Raw genomic sequence first — 13,684 nt, 5'->3', positions numbered from 1 at the left:
TACAGCTTGAAACCAAACGACGCGAGTTGGAGATACAACGCGAACATGACAAGCAACAAGCAACTCTGGCTCTAGAGTGTCGTCAACGTGAAATCGCCTTGGAAACTTCCCACTTCACTCAACGCCAGCAAGCTACTGCCAATCTTCCCGTCAGTTTTAATATATCACATGCAAGTAAGTTAATGCCATCCTTTGTAGAAGCAGAAGTTGATGTGTTTTTCACCACCTTTGAAACCCTTGCTAATCAACTCAGTTGGCCTGTCGACCAATGGGCCACACTTCTCAGAGTCCATCTTACAGGTAGAGCTGCAGTCACACTCAGTACTTTGGCGTCTGAGAATGACTACCACACTCTGAAACAAGCAGTGTTGGACGCCTACCTCCTCTCTACTGAAAGTTATAGAAGGAAATTCCGTGACCACCTGAAGGCAAGTACCACTACCTTCCTTGAGTTTGCTAACACGAAACGGAGGTATTTCATGAAATGGCTGGAAGCAGCACATGTCTCTACTTTTACAGAACTCGTCAACCTGATGCTTGTTGAAGAATTCTTGAGACGTGTGCCACCTCCTGTCCGCCTCTACTTAGCAGATAAAGAAGAAACCGACTACCTGAAGTGTGCTAAGTCGGCTGACACTTACAGCCTCATCCACCGGCTGACACCTGAACCATCCTCCAGTAAGAAGTCGTGGTACAGTTACGAGAAGGTGAGCCCCGATCAAGCTGGTTCACAACTGTACTGCAAGTATTGTAGACTCTATGGACATACCATAGACAAGTGTGGTAAGTCTCAATACAAGGGAACCACTGACCAACAAAGACCCAAACCAACTCCTCCTAAGTCCGGTAAGCCTGTGATGAATGTTGGTGTTGATGTTAATGATCTTTCTCTTTTCAGTAACCACCTGTATACTGGAACTGTCTCTGCCAACGGTTCAAATCCGGAGGGACGTTTCAAATTGAAGATCTTGAGGGACACAGCGGCTCTACAATCGATCATCTTGAAGTCGGCTGTGCCCAACATAGTCTACACCGGGGAAACAGTCTTCATCACTGACCTCACTGCTACCACTCCATACCCTCTCGCCAGAGTCCACCTGGATTGTCCCTACGTGAACGGGGAAGTCCAAGTCGCCGTCAGGGAAAAGCCTTTTCCCATGCCTGGAGTGCAACTTCTCCTAGGCAACGACTTGGCAGAAGACCTGCAACCGACCAACCTGATCGTCATGGACAAACCCCAGGTGTGTAACTCTGTGCCAATAAATCCTATTCTTGAGTATGTTCCAGCAGAGGTTCAAGAGAGTGATGAAGTTTCTCCTCCGGTTCTCGTGACCACCCGTGCACAAGCCGCACGTCCACAGCCAGCTGACTCTACTGCTACCGCTGTCCCTCAAGACCCTCAGAAACTCCCCCCGCATCTGACCAAGTTGGAGTTCCGTAAGTTGCAGAGGGAAGATCTTACTTTAACACCATTGTTTTTCCAGGCTGAGACTCAACCCGACAGTATTCCTGGGTTCTTCCTAGAGAACGACTTGCTCTACCGCAGATATAGACCCAGTAAACTGAAGGAGGAGGACGATTGGGCCAACATCGAACAACTAGTGATTCCCACCAGCCTGCGGCCCACTATTCTACACCTGGCCCACGGAGCATTCTCCCACTACGGCTTCAACAAGACTTACCATGGGATTCGTCAAGACTACTACTGGCCAGGTATGGTAAACAACGTCAAACAGTACGTAAAACAGTGTCATACATGTCAGATGGCAGGCAAACCGAACGTCTCCATTCCCAGAGCACCACTGATTCCCATACAGGTGCCTGTGGAACCTTTCCACAGACTCATAATAGACTGTGTTGGTCCTTTACCTCGGACCAGTTCAGGTAACGCCTACATCCTAACCATCCTGTGTCCTACCACCAGATTTCCCATAGCAGTTCCAGTGAAGAACATCACGGCTGCTACGGTTATCAAACATCTATTGAGGATCTTCACTCAATACGGATTTCCCAGGGAGATTCAAAGTGACTGTGGCACCAACTTCACCAGTGATCTCTTCAAAAGGACACTGGAGGAGTTCAACATCAAACAGGTATTGTCCAGCCCCTATCATCCTGCTTCACAGGGTTCTCTTGAACGTAGTCATCAGACCATCAAAGCACTCTTGAAAAAGTTTTGTAGTGAAACCTCGAAGGATTGGGATAAGCAGATTGACCTTATAATGTGTATTTTCAGAAGTCTCCCCAATGAGTCCCTAGGAGTATCTCCTTATGAGATGCTCTACGGCCGTAAGTGCCGTACTCCCCTTAAGGCTTTCAAAGACTCTCTCAGAGATGCCACCTTCAGTGAGCATCAGAATGTGCCCCAGTTTCTTCAAAACCTTCAGCACATTCTAGAGAGAGTCCACCGCTTTGCCCATGATAATCCATTGAAAGCCCAGGTGAGAATGAAGACTCATTACGACCAGACCAGCAAAGTAAGAAAATTCAAGCCGGGAGACTTCGTCCTTGCCTATTTCCCTATCCCAGGTTCACCTTTACAAAACAGATTTTCAGGACCCTACTGCGTCAAAGAGTGCAGAGGCAACAACACTTACGTCATAGAAACTCCAAATAGGCGGCGGAAGACCCAGCTGTGCCACGTCAACCTCCTGAAGCAATATAATGGTACTCCTCCCACTGTCTTGATTAACTATTCTACTTTCACAGAACCCTACATCCACAGTGAGACCTTCCCAGCTTCTCCTCCCGAAAGCACTGACAAGGAGTCAGCGCTTTCTAATTCCGAAATCCTTAATGATCTTCCCAAATGCTTTCAGGATAATAATCGTGCTCCTTTGCCCTCTTCTAATTCCACTCTCACCTCGTCAGATAAGCCCTTCATCCTCCATGTCGACGCCAATGGTACCGACGATGGTGGTGTCGTGATGCAGCAACGAGGCGAGAAGAATACACCTGTCAGCGACTACTGCTACAAGGAACGACGGAACAATTGGCAAGGAGCTACTCTTCCTCATCCTGAAGCTTCAGCACTTCACTCCACCCCTGAAAAGTGCTCGGTCCACCATCAACACGGACCACACCACCCTACACCTCCTGCAGCACGCCCACTTCTCATCTCAACGTCTTCTACTATGGGCTTGCTACCTGCAGAAATTCAACCTGGAGATCCGCTATACCAAGAGTCTGACAACATCTTAGCCCATGATCTCTCCAGAGTTTATGAAGTAGAAGCGACTCCATCCATTACTCCACCACATAACGACGTACTTCTTCCAGAACCGCAGGCTTCGGGGGAGAGTTGTGACGATAATCTCCTTCAAGAGATTGAGCCTGCTCTTCCCTCCATAATTACGTCGTCGAAATTATATAAAACGACTATGGAAGACATGTCCAACAATGGCAACAACACCAGCAAGGCTTGCCAGGGTGAGCAAAACGTATGCAGCCAGCCACCTGTTCGGACCCAAACCACCAAACTACATGTTGATCGCTACCGGCTCCGCTGATTGGTCGCCGGTCTGGCTGCACCTGCACTCGCCCCCCCATACCACTTGATGTCTGGGGTCGCCCCAACCTCGGACTTCAGAATGTTCAGTGCTCTCGTGGTCACCACTCCTCCCAGCTAGACTCTAGCGTGTACTGAGAGAGGTGGTGGCTTTAAGCCAATATTCCAGCACCTCCCATTTTACTTTGTATTGCACTTCTTGTTATTTTGCCTTAACGTAACTTTTCATTGTGTCATCTAATTATTCTTATTATTTTGATTGATTTTATTATAAGAATTTGTTTGTGCATTTTATTCATGTTTTGATTTATTTAACGTAATTAAAATTTCATTGTTAAAGTTTACTTGTGTTTTGTGTGTCTTCTCCTTACCTTACCACAGACGAAGTTCCAGTTTTTTCTATTTTTTTTTTATAACTATGTGACGAGGCCATACCCCTAGCCTTAAACAGCCGAACACCAACGCGTTACCGTCACACCAGGTAGACAGTAGAATATGACCAGGTACAATATAATGTAAAAATTATCACTAGTGCGTCTGACAGCTGAGTGGAGAGCGCTTGGAATTCGTAGTCCTGAGGTTCCGGGTTCGATCCCCGGTGGAGGCGGAGACAAATGGGCAAAAAGTTTCTTTCACCCTGATGCCCCTGTTACCTAGCAGTTAATAGTAATTGATAGTTAGACTGCTGCTACTGGCTGCTTCCTGGGGGTGTGTAACAAAAAGGAGGTCTGGTCGAGGACCGGGCCGCGGGGACGCTAAGCCCCGAAATCATCTCAAGATAACCTCAAGGTAAACATGGTATAAAGGTTATGTGAAGCAGAGAACAATGAGTATGACCAGACTCAGCGAGGCCTATACCCAGCAGGTCCACAGCCTATACCCAGCAGGTCCACAGCCTATACCCAGCAGGTCCACAGGCTATACCCAGCAGGTCCACGGTCTATACCCAGCAGGTCCACGGTCTATACCCAGCAGGTCCACAGCCTATACCCAGCAGGTCCACAGCCTATACCCAGCAGGTCCACAGGCTATTCCCAGCTGGTCCACAGCCTATACCCAGCAGGTCCACAGTCTATACCCAGCAGGTCCACAGCCTATACCCAGCAGGTATACAGCCTATACCCAGCAGGTCCACAGCCTATACCCAGCTGGTCCACAGCCTATACCCAGCAGGTCCACAGCCTATACCCAGCAGGTCCACAGCCTATACCCAGCAGGTCCACAGTCTATACCCAGCAGGTCCACAGCCTATACCCAGCAGGTATACAGCCTATACCCAGCAGGTCCACAGCCTATACCCAGCAGGTCCACAGCCTATACCCAGCAGGTCCACAGCCTATACCCAGCAGGTACACAGGCTATACCCAGCAGGTCCACAGCCTATACCCAGCAGGTCCACAGCCTATACCCAGCAGGTCCACAGCCTATACCCAGCAGGTCCACAGCCTATACCCAGCTTGTCCACAGCCTATACCCAGCAGGTCCACAGTCTATACCCAGCAGGTCCACAGCATATACCCAACAGTTCCACAGCCTATACCCAGCATGTCCACAGTCTATACCCAGCAGGTCCACAGTCTATACCCAGCAGGTCCACAGCCTATACCCAGCAGGTCCACAGCCTATACCCAGCAGGTCCACAGCCTATACCCAGCAGGTCCACAGCCTATACCCAGCAGGTCCACAGCCTGTACCCAGCAGGTCCACAGCCTATACCCAGCAGGTCCACAGCCTATACCCAGCAGGTCCACAGGCTATACCCAGCAGGTTCACAGCCTATACCCAGCAGGTTCACAGCCTATACCCAGCAGGTCCACAGCCTATACCCAGCAGGTTCACAGTCTATACCCAGCAGGTCCACAGCCTATACCCAGCAGATCCACAGACTATACCCAGCAGGTCCACAGCCTATATGCAACAGGTCCACAGCCTATACCCAGCAGGTCCACAGCCTATACCCAGCAGGTCCACAGCCTATACCCAGCAGGTCCACAGGCTATACCCAGCAGGTCCACAGCCTATACCCAGCAGGTCCACAGCCTATACCCAGCAGGTCCACAGCCTATACCCAGCAGGTCCACAGCATATACCCAGCACGTCCACAGCCTATACCCAGCAGGTCCACAGCCTATACCCAGCAGGTCCACAGCCTATACCCAGCAGGTCCACAGTCTATACCCAGCAGGTCCACAGCTTATACCCGGCAGGTCCACAGCCTATAACCAGCAGGTCCACAGCATATACCCGGCAGGTCCACAGCCTATACCCAGCAGGTCCACAGCATATACCCAGCAGGTCCACAGCTTATACCCGGCAGGTCCACAGCCTATACCCAGCAGGTCCACAGCATATACCCAGCAGGTCCACAGCCTATACCCAGCAGGTCCACAGCCTATACCCAGCAGGTCCACAGCCTATACCCAGCAGGTCCACAGCCTATACCCAGCAGGTCCACAGCCTATACCCAGCAGGTCCACAGCATATACCCGGCAGGTCCACAGCCTATACCCAGCAGGTCCACAGCATATACCCGGCAGGTCCACAGCCTATACCCAGCAGGTCCACAGCATATACCCGGCAGGTCCACAGCCTATACCCAGCAGGTCCACAGCATATACCCAGCAGGTCCACAGCATATACCCAGCAGGTCCACAGCCTATACCCAGCAGGTCCACAGCATATACCCAGCAGGTCCACAGCATATACCCAGCAGGTCCACAGCATATACCCAGCAGGTCCACAGCATATACCCTGCAGGTCCACAGCATATACCCAGCAGGTCCACAGCCTATACCCAGCAGGTCCACAGCCTATACCCAGCAGGTCCACAGTCTATACCCAGCAGGTCCACAGCATATACCCAGCAGGTCCACAGCCTATACCCAGCAGGTCCACAGCCTATACCCAGCAGGTCCACAGTCTATACCCAGCAGGTCCACAGCATATACCCTGCAGGTCCACGGTCCACAATTTATTTTTAAGTGTTCTTATTGACTTACGCCTAAGTAAGCATAGGTTTCAGGGTTCCTTTTGCTTTTATTTACAATTTATGGCATGTCAACATTTTGTAAAGTGCTTTTTCATAATTGTAAGTGAGTCAAGTTCTTATAACAAATAACTTAGAAATTAATCAGTGTTGACACCAGCTCATCTTCTGCTAGGGTGGGGAGCGTACTCACGATCCAGCAGACATTCCCTCTCTGGATCACGTCACTGAGGCGCTGGAACATGACATTGGCTGCTCTTTGGTCACTGGTTTGTCTACCAAGTTCTTGCCCCAACTTCTTCAAGAACTTAAAGTGCATATTCAACATTTAAAAGAGTCTCTGAGCCTCTTGGCACCAAGCAGTAACCCGTGTCCCCCCAGGCGTCGCTCTTATTAGTGTTCTGAGTCTCCCGGAAAGTTACAGGTCAGTAGACTTCAGATACACATTACTGACACCAGCCTGCGTGTGGGTGCTTGTCTCTGGCCGATGATCACACGGAATCCAGGTTTGTTTTTTTTGTACAATACCATAATAAACACTACGGGAATGTCCCATAATCCCACCTACTAAAATCTTTCATGGGAACTTGTTTTCAACGACCCGCAAAACGGAGGAGAGTCCGGAAAGGTTATAACGAGAGAATAGTGACCAAACCTGCATTGTAAAGTAATTACAGGTCGCGATATACCCCAGGAATTAGAACACAGCCATCGTGCTCGCGAAGAACTCTCTCGACACCAAACACAACAACTATGAAAGAGAAGAATTCAATGATCTCGATATATTGGCAAGACAGAAACATCTTTCAGAATGTTTAACAATTCACAAACAACAAGGATCTATCAACGGTCACTCAATCTCCACAAACACCAATTGCCTTCAGATAATAGTCTGTGAATGTTTTCATTCAAATTAATTTCTTGAAGTATTATGAGCATAGGAAACTTCTAAAGTTCTTTTCATCTCATCAATGGTAATTAGGGCATTCCGGATCAGTATTCCTCAGTGTATTGAGAAACATTGACAACTAAATACGAGATATCAGAGCTGACTGATAACTCTTTAGCTAGGACAGGAGGAATATTTAACTCTTTTGGAAAATATTATTAAGCCATTCCTGTTCACATATATTAGCAAGGATCTCTCTCAGATCTGTGTAATGTTAATCATACTTATAAGAATTTTAGTATTAGTATTCATTAATCAGGAATTCACAGGTGAAGTTTTCAAACAGGTCATGAAACTAACGTGTTGGACTTTCACGTAAGAGAACATGATATTGGACTTGCACATAAGAGAGCATGATATTGGACTTGCACGTAAAAAGATAGCATGATATTGGACTTGCATGTAAGAGAACATGATATTGGACTTTGTATGCAAGAAAACATGATATTGGACTTGCACGAAAAATAACATGATATTGGACTTACACGTAAGAGAACATGATATTTGAAATGATTTCATCAATGTTAAAAGAGTAGACTCTGCAAATCATTCATGGACATAACCCATTTATTTTCAAATGAACTTTACTCATATTTAGGACTGAATTCGATAGATATATTGTTTGAAAAATCTCAGAAACTCTTGAAATTAATTATTCTCAGTGAGTTTCGTGACTAACGTTTGAAGCATTGTATTAACAAAGCTTAGTATGCTCCAACTATGCTGAAATGCTGAGGTACATGGTAGCATAGCGCAGGTGACCTGTTGGGGTCGTCAGAAAGGGCAGCACTCCCCCCCCCCCCCATGCTCAGGTATTTGGTCCACACAGTGACACATATTTGACAGATATTGTGACAGTAAGATATCACTGGATATCTGTTCTTAGACGTAGGAGAACTTGAACAATAAACACATCCACAAGTGCCAGATATATATATCAATAGCCAGTCACACACATATATCAACAGTCAGTCATATATATGAAGGTAGCATGCTAGGTACGGCCAGTTAACTGTCCCGCTCACCGCTTCGGTCAGCCAATCAGAATGCTGGATATCCCTCACAGCCTCGGTCAGCCAATCAGAATGCTGGATCTCACTAGACCATTCCCTCCCTTTCGTTCTGCCGCTGATGACGCTAAGTTGGACTTTTTACACTGTGTCACACTCAGTATAGGCTCAACAATATTCTTGCAAAGCAAAATTTCTAAACTTCCTTCCTAAGTTTTCATGAACAACCAATGATAAACAGAAAATGTTGTGTCTGTAAACATGTGGAGAAAATTATTATCATTAATATTCTATCGTTAAACATGTTATATATATCCGCCGCCAAGAAGCATATTAAACGAATAATGAAATAATTTGTTCACATGCCGGTAATAGAGATCAGACAGCCGGTTGTTGAACGAAATAAATAACGAAATGTATCGTAGCTGGGGCCAGGGAGGGAATTATCAGGGAAAAGCACCAAGCCATTACTACTATATAGCACTGGGAAGGGGTCAAGATAAGGATTTGGGATGGGACGGGGGGAAGGAATGGTGTCCCAACTACTTGGTTGACGGTCGGGGACTGAACGCCGACCTGCATGAGGCGAGACCGTCGCTCTACCGTCCAGCCCAAGTGGTTGGACTCGCTGGCGCGAGATGCGAGAAACATTTTATGAGACAAGAGTTTTGGACACGTGAAATCTGTTCGAGCATGAGGAGATATAACCAGTAGTATAACCAGACATTAACATTTGAAGAAGGAATATGTCTGGTTTTAACTTGAGTGAACTTGAAAGAGCTTTGGTGATCAGGTCCAGTGTTGGCCTGGTGACCAGGTCCAGTGTTGGCCTGGTGACTAGGTCCAGTGTTGACCTGGTGACCAGGTCCAGTGTTGACCTGGTGACCACGTCCAGTGTTGGCCTGGTGACCAGGTCCAGTGTTGGCCTGGTGACCAGGTCCAGTGTTGGCCTGGTGACCAGGTCCAGTGTTGACCTGGTGACCAGGTCCAGTGTTGGCCTGGTGACCAGGTCCAGTGTTGGCCTGGTGACCAGGTCCAGTGTTGGCCTGGTGACCAGGTCCAGTGTTGGCCTGGTGACCAGGTCCAGTGTTGGCCTGGTGACCAGGTCCAGTGAATTAATAACATAGTGAGTTTGTTATCATGTTATTCTGGTGTTTATATGTAATGTTCTAGGTAAACAAAATGGTTCTTTGAACAAACAACTGAATAGTGTGTTTCGTAAGTCCTCACGGCACTTACCGAAACACCGTTTTTGTTTATATTTTATATGTAGTGTCACGAAATATCATTGAGGCGGTGTTCCGTCTTCCTGGAGACTGCAAAAAAAACTTTATTTTATCTCCATTCATAAATAAAGTTTTTAATTCTTGGAATTAACTTGGTCATGTTTTCTGCTCGTGATGAAGTTTATTTATGTCAAGTCTCTAGACCTTTATGTCAAGTCTCTTGGTCTTTATGTCAAGTCTCTAGGCCTTCATGTCAAGTCTCTTGGTCTTTATGTCAAGTCTCTAGGCCTTCATGTCAAGTCTCTGGGTCTTTATGTCAAGTCTCTTGGTCTTTATGTCAAGTCTCTAGGCCTTCATGTCAAGTCTCTGGGTCTTTATGTCAAGTCTCTAGGCCTTCATGTCAAGTCTCTTGGTCTTTATGTCAAGTCTCTAGGCCTTCATGTCAAGTCTCTGGGTCTTTATGTCAAGTCTCTTGGTCTTTATGTCAAGTCTCTAGGCCTTCATGTCAAGTCTCTGGGTCTTTATGTCAAGTCTCTTGGTCTTTATGTCAAGTCTCTAGGTCTTCATGTCAAGTCTCTAGGTCTTTATGTCAAGTCTCTTGGTCTTTATGTCAAGTCTCTAGGTCTTTATGTCAAGTCTCTAGGTCTTTATGTCAAGTCTCTAGGTCTTCATGTCAAGTCTCTGGGTCTTTATGTCAAGTCTCTTGGTCTTTATGTCAAGTCTCTAGGTCTTTATGTCAAGTCTCTAGGTCTTCATGTCAAGTCTCTTGGTCTTTATGTCAAGTCTCTAGGTCTTTATGTCAAGTCTCTGGGTCTTTATGTCAAGTCTCTGGGTCTTTATGTCAAGTCTCTAGGTCTTTATGTCAAGTCTCTAGGTCTTCATGTCAAGTCTCTTGGTCTTTATGTCAAGTCTCTAGGTCTTTATGTCAAGTCTCTGGGTCTTTATGTCAAGTCTCTGGGTCTTTATGTCAAGTCTCTAGGTCTTTATGTCAAGTCTCTAGGTCTTTATGTCATGTCTCTAGTACTAAGACCAACACTGAGCTGCAGAGTCTAAATGAGGCCTAACATGTCTAAGCTAAAGCTTGAAGAATATTGTATTATGTTGGAATAAATCACTTGGTAGCAATGCAGGGATTCGAACCCTGCACCTGGGTACTCTAATCCTCTTATTGCTGCAATTAACTTTTTCATTGCAGGCCGTCCTCATCAGTAAAGGTCAAATGATCGTTCATCCAGCCCTCAAACCTCTTGTTCATGAAGGAAAAGATTTACTCTCGACTCGCAGCTGATGACATTCGAACCTTTCTCGATCAGTGCTTTGTTGACGACCTCTGTTCGAATCCCAACACTCCACATGCTTCACAAGCGAACTTAAAATGCACAAAATTGTCAACAGAATCTAAACATGTAATCTAACCTACGCCTAACTTGCACATTGATCTTTAATGAATAATAATATTCATTTATACATAAAAACAAACTTATCAGTAATTCACAATATATTAAAACAGATTAATAAGTCTTTGGGGTCGGCCGCCGCAACGAGCCTCGTCTCAGAACAGGTTGGATTTCCATGTGTATATGTAGGATTGATAATGAGCTTAAGGTCAAACAACCTCTGAAGAGTTGTTAAGATCACCAAAATAGCTAACTAACCAAGAAGCAAGTAGTACTGGTCGTTTAGATGTAAAGTGTCTTGTATAGTGACTTGTGAGCCTCTTGTTGATCACTAAACATGGACTAAACAATGTTCTCAGTGTACTCACCTAGTTGTGCTTGCGGGGGTTGGGCTTTGGCTCTTTGGTTCCGCCTCTCAACTGTCAACCGATGTACAGGCTCCTGAGTCTATGCACAGTACATGTACACTGTGATGCAGGGGACGTGCTTCACTGTGTAGATAACACTGCTGTCTGGATATCGTATTACAAACTCTTCTACAAATATGTCCCAGTGTCCTATTTACCATATTCCCCACATTTATGAAGCGAGATTAGGGCGTAAGATCCCAATAAATCATGACTTCGATATCTTTTTCTCACATTCACATTTCTAAATTTCAATATTGTCTACAAGATATCTATTTTCATTATCTAAACTCAGGAGCTTCCATTTCTCTCCATTAAATTCAATCTACTAAACTTTCGTCAATTGCAATAGTTTATCTTGATCGTCTTTTACCGATAAGGTGACTTTTCCAAATGTTGGTTTTATATATCTGAAGATAAACCTTGAAGGATCTGAAGTTAAACACTCAAGGATCTGAAGTTGAACCTTGTCGGAAAATCCGACACCATTTAATATATTATACAGACAGATAATAATTGCTGCTGTATTACCAACAAGTTACCCATAGAAAACGTAACTTGTAGTGGAATTACCGTCTAAAGAAAACGGGATATCTTCACCACATACCATTATAAATTCACCAGCTATTCTGCTGGGAATTATTCTTAAATACATTAGTCTTTGGACTTTACCATCATAAAACATCTCATATAAATTAACTTAATTATCAATATTAAAGTAGAGTAAATGTGACCCTTCTATCACTTATTGACATCTGGACAATGTAAGCTAGGCGTCAGAGTGAGGAAGGAGGGTCAGCCATTGTTTATACTGAGACCAGAGGCACGGGAGCAAATTCGGCTCCTGTTAATTTTACTTGGACGTAGTGTTATGGAAACCAAAGGTGTACCATTATCACACGCTGTCAACAAATTCAAGTAAGCGTTCTTTCCGAAACCCATGTATCTTTCATTTATGGCCATTAATGTCATTATATAGGGTGACCCGGTTAGAGCACGTGGTAGCCTCAAACTAAAGGTAATTAAGCCAGGTCTTCATTGTTCCATGTACAGTATTTTCGCTGATATACCTGTCATATATAGGATTCTGGCATTACAGCTGGCGCCCTTTTGACAGGTCAAGACGAGGAAGCAAGACTTTGTGCACCAGTTACTGGGTGATGGAAGCTACCTCAAAGAGGATAATTTGGTGTCTACATCCTAGTTATACCTGTTTGGACTAAGGCCTGCTGTACTATAAGATAAGGAACCTATTCAATGTTTAATAATGTGTGTAGTTAATACTGTAGTTTGATTGGCTGCATATATATAAATTCATTTAATATAAACCCCCTCCTAATGTGTAGAGGATCGATTTGTGAGATTATGAGATTATTGCAGAAATACAGTCCACTTATTATACAAATTGCTATCGAAGTAAATAAATTAATGTAAATATAAATTCTATATATATTCATATAAATTAAATAAATATAAATCTCACAGGTCGGTTCCCACAAACCTTGAAGGATCTGAAGTTAAACATTGAAGGATCAGAAGTTAACCCTTGAAGAAATTTGTCTGAGCCCAGCTATTCAAAGTTCCATTTTCCACATTATCTCTCATTCTTTGCCTAGTCGGAAGGGCAACATTTTTGTACCTCTGAGGCCTGAGTTCAAGTCTCCAATGACCCCAAGTGATTGAAATTAATCTGGTTTGTTTACTTGTTATGATCCGCCTTTCTTAATTAGATATAAGAACAATAACAACACGAGTCGTATCATTAACATAACCCATTGACAGTTTATGAAGATTAACGGAATTATCATTGAACTGAACTGTACTATTGATATTAATTATGAATTATTGCCTTAGTCGATTGGCTTATTTTTAGCTAATTATATGATGTTCAAGGTGAACTGTCAGTTCTAATGGTACGACGGTATACTGTCAGTTATACTTGATGTCCAGGTATTCTGTTAGTTATACTTGATGTCCAGGTATACTGTCAGTTATACTTGATGTCCAGGTATAATGTCAGTTATACTTGATGTCCAGGTATACTGTTAGTTATACATGATGTCCACGTATACTGTCAGTTATACTTGATGTCCAGGTATACTGTCAGTTATACTTGATGTCCAGGTATAATGTCAGTTATACTTGATGTCCAGGTATACTGTTAGTTATACATGATGTCCAGGTATACTGTCAGTTATACT

General features: G+C 44.8%; 1 protein-coding gene across 1 annotated transcript; it reads left to right on the top strand.

Annotated features, from left to right (window-relative positions):
- Positions 1-9,853: 9,853 nt before the first annotated feature.
- On the top strand, positions 9,854-10,967 carry LOC138368625 (nephrocystin-3-like). The gene is made up of 3 exons (XM_069331249.1): positions 9,854-10,154; positions 10,407-10,699; positions 10,875-10,967. The coding sequence occupies exons 1-3, from the start codon at positions 9,854-9,856 to the stop codon at positions 10,965-10,967; spliced, it is 687 nt and encodes a 228-aa protein (XP_069187350.1).
- The last annotated feature ends 2,717 nt before the right edge of the window (positions 10,968-13,684 follow it).

The sequence above is a fragment of the Procambarus clarkii genome, chromosome 3 (genome assembly GCF_040958095.1).
Source record: "Procambarus clarkii isolate CNS0578487 chromosome 3, FALCON_Pclarkii_2.0, whole genome shotgun sequence".
NCBI lineage: Eukaryota > Metazoa > Arthropoda > Malacostraca > Decapoda > Cambaridae > Procambarus > Procambarus clarkii.
The sequence above is the reverse complement of the archived record's forward strand: the minus strand, read 5'-3'. Positions and strand labels throughout refer to the sequence as shown.

Coding starts and splice junctions, on each gene's coding strand:
- LOC138368625 (XM_069331249.1), top strand. CDS start 9,854: ATGAAGTTTATTTATGTCAAGTCTCTAGACCTTTATGTCAAGTCTCTT. Junction 10,155..10,406: donor TCTTTATGTCAAGTCTCTTG/GTCTTTATGTCA, acceptor TCAAGTCTCTAG/GTCTTTATGTCAAGTCTCTA. Junction 10,700..10,874: donor GTCTTTATGTCATGTCTCTA/GTACTAAGACCA, acceptor TTTTCATTGCAG/GCCGTCCTCATCAGTAAAGG.